We start from the raw sequence: 21,712 nt of genomic DNA, 5'->3' as shown, positions 1-21,712 counted from the left end.
GTATTAAAGACTACAGTACCAGTGCTGCTCTCAAAACAAAATGTATGTTACCTCTAACCAGAGTGTATATGTATGTATGTATGTGTGTGTGTGTATATATATATATATATATATATATATATATATATATATATATATTAGCAAGTGTAGAAGTAAGAATACATATAGTACAGCTAAGTACATGTACCATACAGTGAAGAAAAGACTTTTGCTCACGCCAAAGTCACTGTCTCTCTGGTCCGTCTACATTGTGTGTACATGAATGACATGAGAGCTATCACGGCATAAACAAAGGACAGGAAGCCCACAAAGCAGCTTATGAAAAGGAAGGGGTCTACTGGCACAGCCACTAGCTCAGTGCAGCGCTCCCCGTTAAAGTGCCAGACTTTACCTATTGGGCATCTAAAGCGGTGAAAGACACTTGGTTAGAGCACATAATATACAGTTCATGAAGAGGATGTGTAGTGTTGCCTGTGGTGTTCCATTGTCATGTTGTGTTGCTTCCCTCGCAACACTTTAAGTAAACAACATAAACAAGTAGAACAACGTAACAGGTGAGAGAAACAAGTGATGACAGTGGATATTATGAATATTAGGTAGCAGTAAAAATGTATGTTTTAATACAAATCTTGGTACACGTATAGAAACCTACTGCAATGCTTCCTATGTGTTCAGATAGTTGAAGTATTCTAAAGGTACCTGCAGGTGGCTCCATGCCTTGGTACTATCTCACAACGGCCCCCGTTCTGGCAGTAGTCCGGCTGCAGGACACAGATACTCTGACAGGGCAGGCCGTCCATAGCCATGTACCCCGGGTCACAGAGACATTCGGCCTCCCGTGACCACCGATTCACCACACAGTGAGAGAAGTCGTTGCACGCCAAGAACTTACAGGGATCTGCTTGATCGGCTGTTCAAAAAGAATGAGGAAGGGGAAATGTTAGGATCAGTTTCCATCAAATACCAAAGTATCTGTGACGCTGTCTTCTCCTCTTTTGTTTCTCAGGGAGGTGGTCAAAACGTGTTCGATTTTAATGAGGTTTCCCCTCTGTTTTTGTCTGAATTTAATTTGAAGGTTTAGCACTTTAGTTATTGAAAAGTCTAGCAATGATGGCCCATTGCATTCTATAGATTTTACACTCTCAACAATTTATAGTCTACGATAAAACTGCTTTATTGTTTGAAGCTGTAAAAGTCTCCAATGCAAAATGTCATTCATTAGACTGTTACTACAGTATATTTCTTATGTTCTGTAAACATCTTGAAATGAGTGCAACTGCAGTGAAACATGGTCTGAGTCTGAAATGGCACACTATTCCTATGTATTGCACTACTTTTGACCAGGGCCCTACCTATGGGCCCTGCCTATGGGCAAAGGTAGTGCACTATATATGGAATAGGGTGCCATTTGGGACACAACCCCGGGCCTCGTCTCGTACCAGGCTCTATGTCCAGAGAGTGACTGTCAATCTCAATGTTGAGTCTCATGGCTGCAGCGTTGCAGAAGTCTTCCAGGACACAGTGGACGGCCTGGGTCACGTTGTATGGCACTGACTTGGTGAACTTCATCTTGCTGTTGACCACAATGCTGCCATTCCTGAAGTTAAGAATCTCTAGCTTCTTGAATCCTGTTAGATTGGACTGCAGGTAAGGCAGCAGCTGAACAGAAACAGAAGAGAAAAGTGACTAAAGCGTTGAGGACAAATTATTTTCAATTGACATTTCAATGTGTTTAACTTTTTTTCTTAGGCATAGAAAGGGATTATTGGCCTTCACTGACTTGAATGACTTTCTCATAACAGTGACATTTAATCACTGTCCGTAATAACCATGTGGTAGTTCAAAGAGTTCTACCCGCTACTCCCGATGTTTTTATACACTATTGAAGTGTAACGAAGCCCTTTTACTAAAATCTTCTACTTGTGACCGGTGTGGCAGTGTCCCATTATTCAAAGCCATGAAGTGATAATACCAGGTCTGAGGTCTAACCAGGTCTAAGCCAGGTCTAAGCCAGGTCTGAGGTCTAACCAGGTCTAAGCCAGGTCTAAGCCAGGTCTAAGCCAGGTCTAAGCCAGGTCTAACCAGGTCTAAGCCAGGTCTAAGCCAGGTCTAAGCCAGGTCTAAGCCAGCACCTTCCCTCGGAGTTGAATAAACCATTTAAAAGGATGTAATTCGTCGGCTCCTGATCAGACAAGTTCGGGGGCAAAAAAACTTTTCCTTCAGTGATTTCTTTCAATTGGAAATATTGAATGTAGAACCGTTACTGGCAGGCAGCACATTGAATAGTTTTTGATCTTTGGAGGAAAACTTAGGACAGCTTTGATGCTGGTTGAGATCTCGGAGCTTGGCAGTTCATCAGACTTTTGTTGTCAGCACAGCAATCTTCCTTATAGTTTTTCTCACTTCTTGGTTTTGTCAAAGGGATTCAAAGCTACCATTTTAGACAAACAGAGAGCATGACCCACTCTGCAATTATATGTTAATTATGCACAAATTGTGAGTGAAGTGCCATATCTTTTGAAAATACATATCCTCAAGAGTTGAAACACCTTAAAGGTTGCCTAGTTAAGGCTCTACGGGTGCAGTATAGAATAGATCAGATCAGGCTCTATGGAGCATTTGGTGTTGAAGTATCATGTTATTATGACGCAGCTGGTCATAATGGCTCTATCATTCATTTATACACATACAGAACGTGCATATGTTTACAATGAGCCGTCCATTTCAAATCCATTAACTTCTCAGAGAGTCTGGCCCTTCAATTTACAAATAGCGTTATTTTTTAAGCCTGAAATTAGCCCAAACAAACGATTCCATTGGAGTCTGTACATGTGGAGAGGATGAGGGGTTACCAGCACGCTTTTAGTGATGAAGCTATGGGGTCAATGACAGCAACAACAAAAATTGGTTTGACATATGAAATATTTCATCTCCCTCTCTCTTGCTCCTTCTCTCTCTCCCACATCTTGTCACGTCAAAAGGAACCAGACCAGTGTCTACGTGCTCGGTTGTCAACATGGCAGCCCTCATCTTCTACAACGTATTTAACTGTAAGCTGAGTCATTGCACTGTATGCTAAATCTGCCATCTCATGACTCGTTGCTAAATTCGCTCAACGTTAAAGCAGGCAGGTCAGTTTAGTCCGAGGAAAAAGGAGTCATGCAAAGTGCAGGCCTTTAATATGGACGTCACTCTTAAATAGACGTCACTCCAAAAATGAACATAGCTGAATTGATGCATTTGCTAAAAAAAAAGGCACTGCATCGCAGTGTTGTGGCGTCACTACAGCCTGGAGTTCGATCCCAGGCTGTGTCATTACCGTCCGGCAAAAACATACTCTGATCTTGTATATTATTTAGGGTTAGGAAAATATTTATGAATTATAATAAAAAAGAGTTTTGGAGAATCTTTACAGACTAAATATCTTGGTGAATCAAAATTACAGTATTCATCCTGAAAGTTGACATATTCAATTGTTCAATCCGTTAAATATTGGAAGGTGAGAAAAGAGTACAATAGGGGTGAAGCGGTAGTCCTATAAATCTACCTTAATAATCCTCACTAATCATGGGACTGTGATGACAACCGTCCAATCTCCAGGTTTAAACTGCTACGTATGGTCTGTGTTCAAGTAAGGATTCGAATAGGCTACATGTCCCAAATGATTGCACAGCTCGTAATACGTTAGCCTAATATGATCCACTATGGCAAGCGATCCTCAGGAGCAACCACACAAAGGTGACTGAGGAAAAATAGGCTACCGATAGAGGGGAATATTCAACACAATACAAATTGTAACATTTCGAACATATAATTAAAACATTTCTGCAAATCATAAATCAACTGAGTAGGTTTGGTGTTATAATGTCATTTGCTAATGGCTACAGAAGCCTATAGCTTGGGTCTCGAAATGTCATCCCTGCAAGGTTATAAGGCCAGTATTTCATAAATGTCCCTGTGGAAAAGGTGATATGTTATGTTACAGTTTGCCTCCGTACTGTACGACTGGTTTCACATTTGTCTCCAGTGATCATAAGGTAAAATAGATCTAAAACAATTGTCATTGATATTTACAATCCCCTTATCCAAACAGTTTAATAATTTACCTAGCTCTTATCAATAACGCTGATCAATTTGTAAATTACAGTGCATGGAGAATGTTATTTCTATTGAAAAACAATAAAGTAGATGTTATTCCACTTGGAACAGACAGGTTGCTCGACCTCATTCATCGCTTCATCACGCATAAAGATTGTGGAATTATGAGGGAATTAAATCCAGGTCAGAATACAGTATATCTGTAGACACACTTCCGCCACACCTTAATTTCTTTCATTTCACACCTTCATTTCCTTAATCTCCACCCCAAACGAATAGCGGATGAATAGAATGCTATTCTCATGCTTAAGTTCAAGGTCAGAATACGTGTAAAGAGAATTATGCTCCATTTACACGCTTAACTTGGGTCGGAATTCCCCCCTTTATGAACATATTTCATTCTCACTCACCAGTTCCAAAAAGGTGTTCTCCAGGGATCTGTATTCTGAAGAGCTCTTGTTGAAGAGGTCATCTGAGAACCTCATGTTGGTGACCCGTAGACTGAAGAACACCACCAGCTCCCTGCCTTTACTCGCCGTGGTCATGGTGGGAGTGGTCAGGTATCTCAGTGGTGGAGAAGCTGTGGTCTCGACGGGGTGCTCCTCAGGAGCCAATGAGTATCCACTGGCCTCTGGAAGGTTAATGGGCTCTGTGCTTACCAGGTCCATTTGATCAAGTTCGTCTGCAAGGTCTTGCACACGCTCGTCCTCAGGTTCTGAGTCCTCTACGACCTCCTCTTTAGCCTCTTCATCGATAACAACCACCTCAGGCTCCTCAGTATGCTCCACCATCAGCTCTAACTCTGAAGGAGACTCTGTTACATCTACCACAGGCACAGTGTCAGATTCTGCAGGGGGTGTTGACGTAGAGTCAGGGATGGGTTCTGCTATCTTCTCTTCACTCTCCTCTGGCAAGGGAGCCACTTCCACTTCACTGACCTCTGCTGTGTCATCTTTGTAATAGGAGAGGATATTTCAATAAGTCACTAACCATCACAAGTGTGTTTTACCCATACTGCAAATGCCTGCCAACTGTCCAATACATAATACATTATCCTGCTTTATACTGAATGTGGAGCTTCATTCCCTGTATGACTGCTGGAATGAAACCGTTCCAGGCGAGCCATTCATTTCTGCCGGGGGCTTGCAGTGAATAATATTTGTCTGATTTATTTTATAAAAATCAATCAGCATCATTTGATAAAGTATCTCTCAGCGGTATAAGCATTGGTAATGAATGAATTGTCAAAAGCCTTGTGTTTACTGCATACAAAATGATAAACACGAAAAAAATATTAATCAGCAGGCAGCACAGCATTCAGCCCAAATATAGACCATTAATACATCTCCTCCCTGGACCGGCCTGTAATTATTAGTTGTGATGCAACTGCACTCTTCCAGCAACAAAATTCATCGTTGAAAATGTTTAATTATATATGACTGTTATCTGTTCTTTACTGGTCAAAAACAGCCTTTATAACCTACATTACTCACCTGTTTCTTCCACAGTGTCAACAGCTTCCTCAGGATAGTTGTCCTCATACCCGTGGTATTCAGGCAACAGTTCCTCCATGTCTTCATCAGTTGACTGGTCTTCTATTGGGACAATATTGTCCTCTTCAACAGGATCAGGTTTCCAGGTTTCCCCTCCAAATAGAGTGTCCTCTAAAGAATCCACAGGTTGGATGATTTTAATTTCTTCAGCTAGTGGCTCACTAATATTTTCCTCAAGCTGTGTTTCCTCAACTACCCCTTCCTCAGGTTCAGGATCTTCAACTTCCTCTTCCTCAGGTTCCGAGACCTCAACTACCTCTTCCTCGGGTCCTGGGTCTTCAACTACCTCTTCCCCAGGCTCCGGTTCTTGAACTTCCTCTTCCTCAGGCATTGGTTCTTCAACTTCCTCTTCTTCAGGTTCCAAGACCTCAACTACCTCTTCCTCAGGTTCTGTTTCCTCAATTACCTCTTCCTCATATTCTGGTTCTTCAACTACCTCATCCTCTGGTTCTGGTTCCTCAACTACCTCTTCTTCAGGCTTTGGTTCCTCAACTACCTCTTCCTCAGGCTCTGGTTCCTCAACTACCTCTTCTTCAGGCTTTGGTTCCTCAACTACCTCTTCCTCAGGCCCTGGTTCCTCAACTACCTCTTCTTCAGGCTTTGGTTCCTCAACTACCTCTTCCTCAGGCTCTGGTTCCTCAACTACCTCTTCCGCGGGTTCTAGTTCCTCAACTACTACTTCCTTAGGTTCTAATTCCTCAACTACCGCTTTCTCAGGTTCTAGTTCCTCAACTACCGCTTCCTCAGGTTCGAGTTCCTCAACAACCTCTTCCTCAGGTTCTAGTTCCTCAACTATGTCTTCCTCAGGCTCTGGTTCCTCAACTATGTCTTCCTCAGGCTCTGATTCCTCAATTACCTCTTCCTCATATGCTGGTTCTTCAACAACCTCAACCTCTGGTTCATCAACTACCTTTTCCTCATGTTCCAAGATCTCAATTACCTCTTCCTCAGTTTCTGGTTCTTCAACTACCTCTTCCTCAGGTTCTGGTTCCTCATCTACTGCTTCCTCAACTACCATTTCCTTAGGTTCTGAGACCTCAACTACTTCTTCCTCAGGCTCTGGTTCCTCAACAACCTCTTCCTCAGGTTCTAGTCCCTCAACTACCTCTTCCGCAGGTTCTAGTTCCTCAACTACCGGTTCCTCAACAACCTCTTCCTCAGGTTTTAGTTCGTCAACTACCTCTTCCTCAGGCTCTGGTTCCTCAACTATGTCTTCCTCAGGCTCTGATTTCTCAATCACCTCCTCCTCATGTTCTGGTTTTGCAACTACCTCATCCTCTGGGTCTGGTTCCTCAACTACCTCTACCCCAGGCTCTGGTTCCTTAACTACCTCTTCATCAGGTTCCAGTTCCTCAACTACCTCTTCCTCGGGTTCTAGTTCCTCAACAACCGCTTCCTCAGGTTCTAGTTCCTCAAATACCTCTTCTTCTGTTTTCTCAACTACTTTTTCCTCATGTTCCGAAACCTCAATTACATTTTCTTCAGGTTCTGGTTCTTCAACTACCTCTTCCTCAGGTTCTAATTCCTCAACTACCTCTTCCTCAACTACCGTTTCCTCAAGCTTTGGTTCCTCAACTACCATTTCCTCAGGCTTTAGTTCCTCAACTACCGCTTCCTCAGGCTTTAGTTCCTCAACTACCGCTTCCTCAGGTTTTAGTTCCTCAACTACGTCTTCCTCAGGTTCCAAGAGCTCAACTACCTCTTCCTCAGGTTCTATTTCCTCAAGTACCTCTTTCTCAGGTTCCAAGACCTCAACAACCTCTTCCTCAGTTTGTAATTCCTCAAGTACCTCTTTCTCAGGTTCTGACAACTCAACTACCCCTTCCCCAGGTTCAAGTTCGTCAACTACTTCTTCCTCAGGTTCCAAGACCTCACCTACCTCTTCATCAAGTTCTGAGACCTCATCTACCTTTTCACCAGGCTCTAGTTCCTCAGCTACCTCTTCCTCAGGTTCTATGTTCTCAACTACTTCTTCCTCAGGTTCCAAGACCTCAACTACAAAGACCTCATCTACCTCTACCTCAGGTTCTGGTTCCTCAACTGCGTCTTCCTTGGGCTCCGGTTCTTCAACTACCTCTCCCTCAAGTTCTGGTTCCTCAATTACTTCTTCCTCAGGCTCTGGTCCCTTAAATGCCTCTTCCTCAGTTGCTGGTTCCACAACTACCTCTTCCTCGGGTTCTAGTTCCTCAATTACCTCTTCCTCGGGTTCTAGTTCCTCAACTACCTCTTCCTCGGGTTCTAGTTCCTCAACTACCTCTTCCTCAGGTTCCAAGAGCTCAACTACCTCTTCCTCTGGTTCCTCAACTACCTCTTCCTCTGGTTCCTCAACTACCTCTTCCTCAGGTTCTGGTGCCTTAACTACCTCTTCCTCGGGTTCCGAGACCTCAACTGCCTCTTCCTCAGGTTCTGGTTCAACTACTTCTTCCTCAGGTTCCAAGACCTCAACTACCTCTTCTTCAGGTTCCGAGACCTCATTTATCTTTTCACCAGGTTCTGGTTCCTCAGCTACTTCTTCCTCAGGTTCCGAGTTCTCAACTACTTCTTCCTCAGGTTCCAAGACCTTAACTACCAAGACCTCATCTATGTCTGACTCAGGTTCAGGATCTTCAACTAAGTTGGGCTCTGGTTCCTCAAATACCTCTTCCTCAGATTCTGGTTCCACAACTACCTCTATTTCAGGTTCCGAGATCTCAACTACCTCTTCCTCAGGTTCTGGTTCAACTACTTCTTCCTCAGGTTCAGAATTCTCAACTACTTCTTCCTCAGGTTCCAAGATCTTAACTACCATGACCTCATCTACATCTGCCTCAGGTTTTGGATCTTCAACTACGTCTTCATTGGGCTCTGGTTCCTCAAATACCTCTTCCTCAGTTTCTGGTACCACAACTACCTCTTCTTCAGGTTCCGAGATCTCTACTACCTCTTCCTCAGGTTCTGGTTCAACTACTTCTTCCTCAGGTTCCGAGTTCTCAACTACTTCTTCCTCAGGTTCCAAGACCTTAACTACCAAGACCTCATCTACGTCTGACTCAGGTTCTGGATCTTCAACTAAGTTGGGCTCTGGTTCCTCAAATACCTCTTCCTCAGATTCTGGTTCCACAACTACCTCTTTTTCAGGTTCCGAGATCTCAACTACCTCTTCCTCAGGTTCTGGTTCAACTACTTCTTCCCCAGGTTCCAAGATCTTAACTACCATGACCTCATCTACATCTGCCTCAGGTTCTGGATCTTCAACTACGTCTTCATTAGGCTCTGGTTCCTCAAATACCTCTTCTTCAGGTTCTGGTTCCACAACTATCGCTTTTTCAGGTTCCGAGATCCCAACTACCTCTTCCTCAGGTTCTGGTTCCTCAACCTCTTCCCCTTCAATCGGAATATGGATAATATCATCCTCAACTTCAAAGTCCTCTATTGCTTCAGTGGCAGGCTGATCTGTGATGGCTGAGAGAGTCGTCACAGGTAATTCAGGGTTAGATACCTCTTCATCAGTGGCAATGACTGTGGTAAGCTTCATCTGAGTGGTTGGAGTAGGCTCAGCCTCCTTCTCAACAACAGCCTCCTCCTCTGATATCAAGTTAGGAAGGAGTTTAGCTGGAGCATAAGTTTCTATACTTTTTATTTCATGGGCGGAGGTAATATCCAAATCCTCATGGGGTAAAACAGGGTACCCATTAGTAGGGACTAAATTACCAAAAGGTGGTTCTGGGTATTCCTCCGCAGGAGAGGTTGGGAAATAGTCTCTTACAAGTTCACCAGTTCCCTCATCAATGGCTTGAATGGTTTCAATCATGTGTGTGATAAATGGCACCTCTTCCTCTGGTTCAGTTGTTGCTTCAGATTCACTCTCCACTAATTCATCACTAGCGTCCTTGTAGATGTAGGGCACATCTCCTCTCTCTGGTGGTGCTGCTTCTTCTTGTTTTTCTGGAATATCTGTAGAGTCCAGGAAGGTGATGAGCGCATTTTCCTTTTCCACAGGGCCAAGTGGAACATCCAGACGAGGCTTCTCCATGGCAATCTCTGGCTCATCTGTGGATATGTCCAGATCGTTGTGGAAAGCTGGCTCAATGGACTGTTGATGAAACAGACAAAAAAAGGCATGTTGATGCAAAGTATGGTATTTTACCATTAGTCTAGATTAATAAGCCAGTACTTACATCTTCAATCGTTTCCTCAACAGCTTCCTCAACTGGTGTTGTAGTTGGTGGAATCCCTTTTACTGTGGAAAGACGTACAACAATGATGCAAAACATGTATTTCACAAATATAACAACTTATTCACAGTGATTTGGCTACCTGGTTGAAAGTTTAATGACTGTAGATCCACTGGCAGAGAGACCTCTTCACTCAAGGCCTTGGTCACCATTTCCCGCAGGCTGGGCACAGCTGACACTGGAGTCCCTGTGTCATCCTCTGACATTGTCTGAAAGACCAGAGAATAGTGCACTGTCACTCCTCCAGGTCTGAAAAAGAAGAATATATTGTGTGAGAGAAAATAAGAGTAGTTAGTGATTACTGTATTATACAGATCTATATACACTTTAAGCAATTAACTAAATCAACTAAAAACAAAGCAATCCCCTGGTAGGTTTAATAATTGGAGAGTCAAGATACAAGATCAATTGAAAAGTAGTGTACTTGAAATGCAGAGCATGGAAATCAACCACTTTTTTCTTGCAGATTTGAATGACACTATCAAAAATGTATCAATATTCAGCTCTGTCAATGTGGAAGCTGGAGGGTAAACATATTAGTTCAATGGGATTAATAGCAATGATACATCAATGTTGATACATCAATTTCTTTCCTTTTTGTTTTTGTGAACAGTGAAGATGCCAAGGTTGAAAGAGTTGTTTATCCTTTATCAGATTAGTGAAGCGGCTCGAGCCACTAACTGGCATGGATGTTATTGCATGTGACAGCACTGGCCACCACAGGGCCCGCAAATTAGGGAGGGAGCAACTCCGCAATTATTCTATTCACACAGGGCTTTGTATTGTACTATTTACATGCCTTCCATCCTAAGATGAAGAAGCCTATGAAAACCTTGTTAACCCAAAAGGGATACTTTGTGATTTTGGCAACGAGGCCCTCTATCTACTTCCCCAGAGTCAGATGAACTCGTGGATATCATTTTTACGTCTTCATGCAGTTTGAAGGAAGTAGCGCTAGAGAAATTGCTAACTAGCATTAGTTTAAGGACTGGAAATCTACTGGTTTGCTACTAGCATGCTAGCAGATACCCATGGACTTCCAGTCAATGTGCTAATGCTACTTAGCATTGGCTCACAAAAATACAGTACCTCTAACTTCCTTCATACTGGACACAGAGACATAAAAATGGTACCCACGAGTTCATCTGATTCTGGGGAAGTAGATAGAGGGCCTCGTTGCCAAAATCACAAAGTATAAATGAGCTACAGAAGGGGAGAAAAATGAGTCCCAGTTTCAGCTGACTTTGGTCGCCATTTCTCAACAATGTCCCTGGTTGATGTATTGACCCATCATGGCTGCAGTGCACAAACAGCCGAGTAATAGAGCTCGCCAGCTTGAAGTCCTAAAAACCAGAAATGATTTACCTCTGGTTCGTTCAGCCCTTCCTAATGGGCAGAAAGAATAGAGTTTTGGAATAAATGCCAAAAATAAGGTCTGAGGTTAACACAGGCTTCTGAGATCTTATATGTTTTGTTCTATGATATAACATCAGTCAGTTCACATGACCTTTGAATTATGAAGCCTTAGTCTATTACTTTAAAGAAGTTCACAAATTCTTCAAAATTCACAAAAAGTGATGTTAGCTGATGAAGATTATAGCATAGAACAAAACGTATATATGATCTCCTAAGCTTATGTTTACCACAGGCCTTATCTTCGGTCTTTATAAAAAAAAACTATATTTTGACATAGGCTTTGTTGGTCAGTTGGTGCCTACAAAAAGACGCCTTTACTCTCTATTAATCTCTATTGCCGAGTTGCTGTTTGTTTAGGGGAAAATCCATTTGAATTCAATCACTTTTTTAAAGCAGCCCTTTTGATTTGAACGAAACCTTCCATACATATTTGTGATTCGTAGAAGTGCTCAGAAAGAGACTTTTTGGATTTGAATGCCAAAACATTCAGGCGCTAAAGATGCTGAAAGTTGACCCATTTTGCATACCCCACATTCATGTCTTCATTAATGGAAAATATAAATGGTTGAGGTTGACATCATTAGAAAGCTTACAAACAGGGTTGTTAAACCATTGTATTATTTATTGATTTAAAATAATAATAATTTTGGATTAAAAAAAAAAATTCTTAAACATTCATTATCAAAATATTGATTGGAAATTATACAGACAGTTACATTGATAGAAGCCACAATCTGCAATGTTAAAGCTGATATTATTTATTTCATATTCACATATGTTGTAGCTTAGACCCTATTTTACATAATCTGAGGTGTTTGTGTTGTGCCACAACATGCTCTTGAATCCAGGGTGGGTGTCATGTTTTGGCTAATAAAATAAATAAAATAAAAATGTCCACTTTCAAACGGTACCACGATGATGGTTGGAGATCCAGACATATCAGAGAAGGTTGACTTGAATGGGAATATCTGTTGTTTTAAATTAGACTCTCAATTCTCCATAGGAAACCTATTGAAATCATAGAAATATATATCATAGAATAGACCATTTAAGTTGACATTCGATGGTGGGTGGACCAGAGGCCATCTTTGTGGTTGTAATAAGAACCACAAAGAAGTCATTAGAAGCATGTTGTGTCTCAACCATTTGCGGGCACAACACAAAAACCTCAGATGATTTAAAGTAAGGTCTAAGCTACAACATATGCGAATATGAAGAAAAAAAATCAGCAGTTTATCCATTTTTAGATAATGTTTTTATAAAAAGAAACTCAACCATAGGTTGAAGATGTGATGAAGACATGGATGTCTCATGGTATGTTGGGGTATGAACAAGGGGTAACCTTTGAGCACCTCTATCTCCTGAATGTTTTGGCATTCAGGTCCAAAAATGTCACTTTCTGACCACTTCTTCCATGGACAAACATGTATAGAAAGTTTTGTTTTAAATCAAAAAGGGATGCTGTCAAAAATGGATTGAATTGAAATGGATTTACTCTCAGGTATCTGATCCCTCTCTCCCTGGGTCCTGTGATAGATCCGGATACACACTGAGCGAAGCAGCAGACTGGCAGGGACAAGCACAGACACAGAGGGAAACTGCAGCTACCACTCAAGATGGCTCTCATCACAGTAATTAAATTACCCTTCACTCCCATGGGCCTCGCTAAGATTTGGAGAGAGGGAAGAAAAGAGGACATTAGTATGTGATATATTGACTTGTCAGCCGTTAGTATGTGATATAATGACTTCTCAGCCATTAGTATGAGATATAATGATTTATCATCTACAAAGGAAATAAAATGTCCTTCATTGCTGGTCGGGTGTCATCACAAACATGTGCTTTTCACTCGTGACATGTATTCTTTTGTATTTGAATGTAAAGATATAATGACCTTCAAAGGAAAGATGTATTTTTGGCATGCATGTCGTTCACACTAATGAATACTAAAGTATTCTTATTACAGTCAGCATAGCCAAGAGCACAACCTGTAGCATGACAGAATGGCTGGATGGCCCTAAAATATTTTCTGATCCTGGCATTTGACTGCATTTCAGCTGGGTGGGAATGGACTTGTTATGTATTCAAATGAATCCAGAGTCCATTCCAAATCAACACGTAGTTTAAGGTCCGATTAAATAAATTGAGTCTGAGAGGAATTTCTCAGCGCAGTGAGAGGCTGTGCTTCACTTCTACTGGTGGAGCTACCAGCTTTCACCTGGCTTTCATCTGTCTCACCTGATCTATTGCTTTTTTTCATTAGCTCTCCAAAATATTGGAATTAAGCTCGAAGGCACCAGATGTGATTATTCATGTCTGCCACAGACTTACCTGATTCCCAAAACACTGATCTCTTTAAATCCTGGGAGCTTGTCAAAAACATGGAGCATCTGTTGAAAAAGAAGATGGACTAAATTAAACTAGTTTATTACAGAATCAAATATGATGCCATTTTCTGTTGGCACAAATGTTACTGGTTACCAGCTCTCATAATGTAATCTGAGGATATCTAAAGTACTGTAAGTCAGGAATGTATGAACGGGACACTTACACTCATATATCTCTACCTTTAGTTACTCACATTTAGCAGACACTTGCCACTGGGCACACACACTGGTTGAATCAATGTTGTTTCCCCGTCATTTCAATGACATTTCTTTGAACAAACGTGGAATAGACGTTGAATTGATGTTTGTGCCCAGCTTTGAGAGTCCAATGAATATCCGCCATTGTAACATCCAATGGGAGAAAATGTGCAAGTGCATATTTCGGGAGAAGGGTGGAGATCGGGACTGAACCATGGTGTATTCAGGTTGAGAATCCATTAATTGCAACTCAGTAATCTGCTTTCTTTGCTTCTGACTCATGATCCTGTGGCATTCTATAATTATCTTTAACCATGAACCCCTTCAGAGGGCCACAACCCATGAGGACAGGAGCACTTGTAGCAACGTGTCACAGATCACACTCTACTGCATCAGGTATCTGTTAGTATCTGTTAGTTGATTGTGTGACACTTGATAAGATAATGACTTTATTTCCAATGGTAAATGTTGTTTGCGGCACTGTGCACACATTAAAAACATGTAAAAAAAACAAACAAAAAAACATCAAGACACCAAATAAACTGTACCTCAATGGGATAGCCCATTGGTCTTAGGGACATTTACATTACCGATGGACATAAAGAGGGTATACAGACTACAGAGCCTGGCCTCTCATAAGTCTTTCCATCTACAGTGCAGTATCTCGACTAGCCTGAGTGTCAGTCCGTTTGCCCCATCATGCCAACTCCTTGTCACTCATTTCCATTCTATTTGGCTTGACAATGACAGCAATGGTTATTATCTCACCTGGTCTTGCAGGTGTTGAGAGAGGTCAACATATTGGGGGGAGTCAGGGTCGTCCAGTAGTTCCCTGTAGCCTGGGTCCACCAGGTCAATGCTGAACTCCACTATCTCCTCCACATGGTTCTCCGGAACAATGTTGGGCAGCTCCTACAAACAGTGGAAGAAAACAGGGCCCTATTCATTAGGTACCAAAATAGCCCTATTCATTAGGTACCAAAAGAGCCCTATTGATTAGGTACCAAAAGAGCCCTATTGATTAGGTACAAAAAGAGCCCTATTGATTAGGTACCAAAAGTCCTATTCATTAGGCATCAAAAGGAAAGAAAACAGACTGAAATAGGGAGGGACAACCTGAACTTAAGAAATACCTATTTTAGTTTTCCCTTGCAAAACATTATGCTATGGTGTAGGCTCGGCCCTAACATATGTGCTCTCTGTAACCTCTGGGTCTGCATGGCAAATGGCCCAGGAACACAAGGAACATTCTCAAGGGCCAGTCAATCCTTTCCCCATCAAGAGGCCAAAATGCCTTTCCTACTCTCTGTGACACAGTATGCAGCGGATAAACTATTGAAATGTGTGTTTGTGATGCTTGTTTGGTCTCTATCTGAAACTTGTACCCTGAAGAGAACACTGATGCTATCTATATGGATGTATGATCTCTGTAGTAAGTCTAGATGGTCAGAGTGAACTCTGACGACACTGCATGCAAGGATCTCTTTTGTCCTCTCAGGAATGACGTCTTCTCTCTAGTATACCCAGCCCACCCCCTCAGGTCATCAAACATAGATGTGACCGCCTTCCTAGAGGATGTTGGCTGGTTCGATCTGATTGGATATCTTAGTTTTATTCATTTTGGTTTGGTCTGTGGTTGTCAAAAAACAGATTTTCAACACAAATAATTCAGATCTGGTATAAATGGAATGGAAGTACTTAGTTCTCTCACTTGCTCCTGTTATCCACTCTACAGAAAGGTTGTTTGGACATGTTTCTCTTGTCGGCTGCTCGGCCTTCTGCCTGAGTAGACCTGTTTTGTTCATGCTTTGCTTTGTAACTCTGACATCTTTATGCCTAGAATAATGCCTTGTAGTGCTTGTTAATGTTTTGTAATTTAAGTTTAATGCCTTGTATGGGATTTAATTCTGTTTTACAATGTTCATTAAATATCTGCCTAGAATAATGCCTTGTAATGCTTGTTAATGTTTTGTAACTTAAGTTTAATGCCTTGTATGGGATTTAATTCTGTTTTACAATGTTCATTAAATATATGCCTAGAATAATGCCTTGTAGTGCTTGTTAATGTTTTGTAACTTAAGCTTTATGCCTTGTGTGGGATTTCAATATATGTTTTACAATGTCATGAAATATCTGCCTAGAATAATGCCTTGTAATGCTTGTTAATGTTTTGTAACTTAATGAAGTTAATAAATATCTGCCTTAGGCAATTCTCAGACATTTCTCAATGGCTCATTACTGTAACCCAACTATAGTCTCTTGCAAAAAAGCTAAATCATCTTTGTGTAGTCAGATATTTTGTTTTAGTAGACTTTGATCATATTAATTGCATATTAGTCTGATGATGGGTCATATGTAAGGTATACTGTATATAAAATGCATATGATACATATTACTTGACTACAATGGTTTGCCCTAATGAATAGGAACAGCAGTTAGATAATGTATTTGATGATAACATTTAGCCATATGGTCTAAAAGCTATCAGCTCATCCTCTCTGTCTGAGACATACAAGGCAACAGCTGGGCTGGGCAACCACAAGCAAACATTCTGTCAGCTTTCCTTTCAATCTGCAAGCTGTTAGCAATCTTAACATCTAGCCTAAGCTACAGTGCCTTCAGAAATGATTGATACCCCTTAACTTATTACACATTTTTTTGTGTTACAGCTTGATTTCAAAATGGATTCAATAGTTTTCTTACCATCTACACACAATTCCCCGTAATGATGAAGCAAAAACTGATTTTTATAAATGTTTGCACATTTATAAAAAAAACAACTGAAATGTTACATTTACATAAGTATTCAGACCTTTTACTCAGTACATTGTTGAGGCACTTTTGGCAGCGATTACAGCATCAAGTCTTAGGTATGACGCTACAAGCTTGGCACACCTGTATTTTGGGAGTTTCTCGCATGCTTCTCTGCAGATTCTCTCAATCGCTGTCAGGGTTGGATAGGGAGCGTTGCTGCACAGCTATTTTCAGGTCACTCCAGAGATATTCAATCGGGTTCAAGTCCGGGCTCTGGCTGGGCCATTCAAGGACGTTCAAAGACTTGTCCCAAAGCCACTCTTGCATTGTCCTGTCTGTGTGCTTAGGGTCTTTGTCCTGTTGGAAGATGAACCTTCGCCCCAGTCTGAGGTCCTGAGCGCTCTGTAGCAGGTTTTCATCAAGGATCTCTCTGTACTTTGCTCTGTTCATCTTTGCCTCGATTCTGACAATTCTTCCAGTCCCTGAAAAACATCCCCACAGCATGATGCTGCCACAGTAGGGATGGTGCCAGGTTTCCTCCAGATGTGATGCTTGGCATTCAGGTCAAAGAGTTCAATATTGGTTTCATCAGACCAGATAATCTTGTTACTCATGGTCTGAGAGTCGTTAGATGCCTTTTGGCAAACTCCAAGCGGGCTGTCATCTGCCTTTTTACTGAGGAGTGGCTTCCATCTGGCCACACTACCATAAAGGCCTGATTGGTGGAGCACTGCAGAGATGGTTGTCTTTCTGGAAGGTTCTCTCTGTCAGAGTGACCAATGAGTTCTTGGTCACCTCCCTGACCAAGGCCCTTCTTCCATGATTATTCAGTTTGGCCAGCTCTAGGAAGAGTCTTAGTGGTTCCAAATGTCTTCCATTTAAGAATGATGGAGGCCACTGTGTTCTTGGGGACCTTCAATTCTGCAGACATGTTTTGATACCCCTCCCCAGATCTGTGCCTCGACACAATCCTGTCTCAGAGCTCTACAGACAATTCCTTTGTCCTCATGACTTGGTTTTTGCTCTGACGTGCAAAGTCAACTGTGAGACCTTATATAGACAGGTGTGTGCCTTTTCAAATCATGTCCAATCAATTTAATTTATCACAGGTGGACTCCAATCAAGATGTAGAAACATTTCAAGGATGATCAATGGAAACAGGATGCACCTGAGCTAAATTGCGAGTCTCATAGTGAAGGGTCTGAATACTTATGTAAATAAGGTATATCTTTCTTGATATTTTATACATTTGCAAAAAAAAAATGAAATAAGGCTTAACAAAATGTGGAACAATTCAAGGTGTCTGAATACTTTCCGCTGGCAAGATTTGAAAACGGCTGTCTAGCAATAATCAACAACCAACTTGACAGAGCTTGAAGAATAATGGGCAAATATTGTACAATCCAGATGTGCAATACTCTTAGACTTACCCAGAACAACTCACACCCCTGAGTCAATACATGTTAGAATCATCTTTGGCAGCAATAACAGCTGTGAGTCTTTCTAGGGTACATACAACATGTGGGAAAAGTCAAGGGGTGTGAATACTTTCTGAAGGTACTGTCAATGGCGTTTACCTCCTCAGCAGTGGTTTCTTCTTCAACTGTATCATCAGGAGCATCAGGGACACTGAAATCACTGGTCACGGGAGTGGGTGGTTCTGGGGCAGCAGTCTGGGTCTTTTCTGGACCTAAACGGATCATTGATGTCATGAAGAAGGGCTCATACCCGAAACGTTTGTGCAGGAATACAAATCTGTTCATTTAAGCTGTTTTGGTTTTTCCCTAAACAGATCATTACAATCTAATTATACTATATGCAAGACAAACATACTGTATATTCAAGGCAGATGTATAAAAATCATTGATTAACTATTGATATGTGCATTTTGATAAAGTGTCTTGCCATACCTGCTATCCCAGTGACCTCTGGTGCTGCTGTGGTTGCGTCTGCTTCTGCTCTGCAGGTGAAAGAGTAGATCATACGAATAATGAATGATGAATGTTTGTCCATAATAGCCCAGCTGTGAGTGGTTAAGCTAATGGTTTGTGAAAAACAGCATTTGACAACAAGCACTTATCCCCCAATTACTTTACAAGATAATTACCATGGTAATGCACAAGCTCTCCACCTGTTTTAAGAATACAATGGTCTTCAACCAGCAGCACCATACAAGAGTGCATGTACATGTACAGTATACCAAAGCAGATGTACTGTACAGCATATAGTAACAACCTGGGTAAATACTTGGTCATTTATGGTAATTATGTCACATGATATGGACTTTGACCTCTAGGGTAAATATCTGAATTACCTGTATAAATTGCTTTAAAAAAGAAACCCTGATACATTTTAAACTATGTTGCCAAGTGTTTCTAAAAGGTGATGAAATTACCTTTCAAATTATAAATAATATAACCAACTTTGAAAGCACCACCTACAACTATTGTTTAAAAATAGGCCATATTGTGCCATTGACATTAGAATGTTCTGAGCTTAGCTGTGGGGCAGCTATGTTTTTGAGTTGTAACTTTGGGGATAGAACCACCAAACACACACACACAGTAAATGTAGAACAGGGTTATAAAATCACAGGATTCCCCACAGAAGCCTTTTTACCAATATGACCGTCAAACACCTCAATGGGGTCTTATTGGATCAATTTCGCATTAACATACTTGTATGAAATGTAATTGTAGTATGCCCAATAATATCTTAAAGTATTCATAGTGATGTAGAATACACAACCAAATGAGCCAGGTGTGTGACCGTCTGCCAGCTATAAAGATGTTAAATTATTCACACAATTGTGGTCATAATATTTATCAAGCCTTAATTGCAATATTTAATCTTCAAACATGTAAAAATGTATATGTACAAGTAAATATTAATTGATGTGGGCTGATTAAAATGATATGCACTGTTATCCTATTAAGTGTTTTCATTATGGAGACTATAGACCTGCCCCTTACAATCCATTACTATGTAGTAACATCCAATGTTGGGCCTGTTGAGGCCAGGGTTGGGGAGTAACGGATTACATTAAATCTGTCAAATGTAACTGATTACAAAAAACCTGGAACTGTGGTACTTCTAGGATTACTTTTAAATTAAGAAAGGATGTTTGCAACTAAATTATTTTGACACCTTTCTGTTTTCTCAATGCCATAAATTAGCATTGAAAAATGTTGAGCTTGGAAGGCACTAGGGTGTTTAACACTGGTTTGATCACGTGAAATTGATTCGTTAAGACCCCATTGAGTTGTTTTGCGGCCATATTGGGAAAAGGCTTCTGTGGGGTTAATGGCCCTGTACTTTATCTATAAATGTGTTTAAAACCATGTTCCAGCTGTATGTGTGTTTGGTTCTATCACCAAAGTTACAATTCAAAAACAGAACTGCCCCACCACCTTCTATGGCCAAGCTTCCTACATTCTAATGTCTATGGCACAGTATGGGCTATTTTTAAGCAATAGTTGTAGGTGGTGCTTTCAAAGTTATATTACAACAAAGTAAAAATGTATCAATGTGTCCTTTTTAAAGAAATTTATACAGGTCATTCAGATATGTACTCTAGATCAGGGGTTCCCAACCTTTTTCCTCCAGGGCCCCCTTTATCACAATTGAAAAATGTCAGTCCCCACCCTACCCCCACCGAATTCACCCCTGACTTCCCAAAAAATAAAATGTTTTATTATGATATGTATATAAACCCTCAATTTAATTATGGAGTATACGTGAGCAATAACTTGTTGACATTGTTTGTCATAGGGTCAAATCCATATGGGAAATGTGAACGTGATGGATGAGTGATAACACACAGAAAGCTGTCATTGCTGCAATGCTATCACACATTTTCCAACTCTAGGGACATAAACCTCCAGGAGAATCCCTATTAGACATCGTCACCCCAAGTGAACCTGACCGACCCCCCTGGCCCATGGACCACATGGAGTGCCGGAATTATATGGCAGGTCAAATTCAAAGCCAGACTCAAGAGGGCTGCAGTGTGTGTGAGAAAGAAGCACCGTTGACATCTATCAGCAGACAGCAGGCGGCATACTGCCTTGTCTCGAAGCCTTACCCAGTCGACTGCCTCTCGTCTCGCAGATTCATCCTCTACGAAAGTAGAAAAATCACATCACCACATCAGTCATACACATCATCTGGACTTTAAACCAATAACATAATACATTGAAACTGTGTAGCATATAAAGTATCACTGAAACTTGGGAGTGCTGTCTGCAAATATACATGCATTTTATAAACTCTTATAGACGTAAATTAACCAAATTGACTAGACTAGAGATTAATATGATGCTGTTTTGTGTATTAATGGGAGCAATATAACAAGGATATGTTTTCCCTTCACTCAAGAGACTGATATGTAATTAATACTGAGAGGAAAGACAAGTTCCTACAATTACTTTCCCTGTGGCTATTGTGCAACAAACAATGATGTTGTTTCCAAAGGAAATGTACTAAAATAAATGGATTTCACATGATATCATAATTTCACCCATTGGCCATTGCCATTGAAAATTGTTTTACCCTCAGTAAAGACGTGCATATGCTCATTCGAATAATTAAAGTAATTATTGGTCTCACTGCTACAAAACAAGGAAGGCATGTGTTGTTGGTTCCTCACCCTGTACACCATACTCATGTGCTCCTGTGAGTTGCTGAAGTTAGTGGCCAGGTCAGCGAGACACAGAGACTCGTGTTGACATGTGTGAACCCATGTTGTGTACTCTGTAGTGACAGGGATCCTGTCAAAGAAGATCCGGAAGGCCTCCCACACAGCCTCCTGACAAACTGACCAAAGACAGAACAGTCTTCCGGTGAGAATGAAAGACCCTCAGCACTTCTACCAATAGATAGAGATCCACATAAAGTCTACGTGTACATCCCAAATGGCACCCTATTCCCTATATTGTGCACCACTTTTGACCACAGCTCTTTTGGCCCTGGTCAAGAAAAGTAGTACACTATAAAGGGAATAGGGTGCCATTTGGGGGGGTGATGGAGATGTCTCAAAGGAAAAACAACTCTAAACAAAGCAGATTGTTTTCAGATACACGAGGGTTCAACA

General features: G+C 41.2%; 1 protein-coding gene across 1 annotated transcript in view; it reads right to left on the bottom strand.

Moving 5' to 3' along the window:
• Window positions 1–212: 212 nt before the first annotated feature.
• LOC135557152 (titin-like) overlaps window positions 213–21,712 on the bottom strand; it is a 95,902-nt gene continuing 74,402 nt past the window's right edge. The window contains exons 6-18 of the mRNA XM_064990362.1: window positions 21,269–21,435; window positions 20,705–20,739; window positions 18,531–18,580; window positions 18,198–18,310; window positions 14,635–14,778; window positions 13,613–13,671; window positions 9,948–10,114; window positions 9,809–9,870; window positions 5,592–9,723; window positions 4,509–5,050; window positions 1,440–1,659; window positions 700–910; window positions 213–402 (exon numbers count right to left, since the gene is read on the bottom strand). Of these exons, the coding sequence (XP_064846434.1) occupies window positions 213–402; window positions 700–910; window positions 1,440–1,659; window positions 4,509–5,050; window positions 5,592–9,723; window positions 9,809–9,870; window positions 9,948–10,114; window positions 13,613–13,671; window positions 14,635–14,778; window positions 18,198–18,310; window positions 18,531–18,580; window positions 20,705–20,739; window positions 21,269–21,435 (6,092 nt within the window). The remainder of the gene's footprint in view (window positions 403–699; window positions 911–1,439; window positions 1,660–4,508; window positions 5,051–5,591; window positions 9,724–9,808; window positions 9,871–9,947; window positions 10,115–13,612; window positions 13,672–14,634; window positions 14,779–18,197; window positions 18,311–18,530; window positions 18,581–20,704; window positions 20,740–21,268; window positions 21,436–21,712) is intronic.

Source organism: Oncorhynchus masou, chromosome 16 (genome assembly GCF_036934945.1).
Source record: "Oncorhynchus masou masou isolate Uvic2021 chromosome 16, UVic_Omas_1.1, whole genome shotgun sequence".
Classification (NCBI taxonomy): Eukaryota; Metazoa; Chordata; class Actinopteri; order Salmoniformes; family Salmonidae; genus Oncorhynchus; species Oncorhynchus masou.
This window is presented reverse-complemented; position numbering and strand designations above follow the sequence as displayed.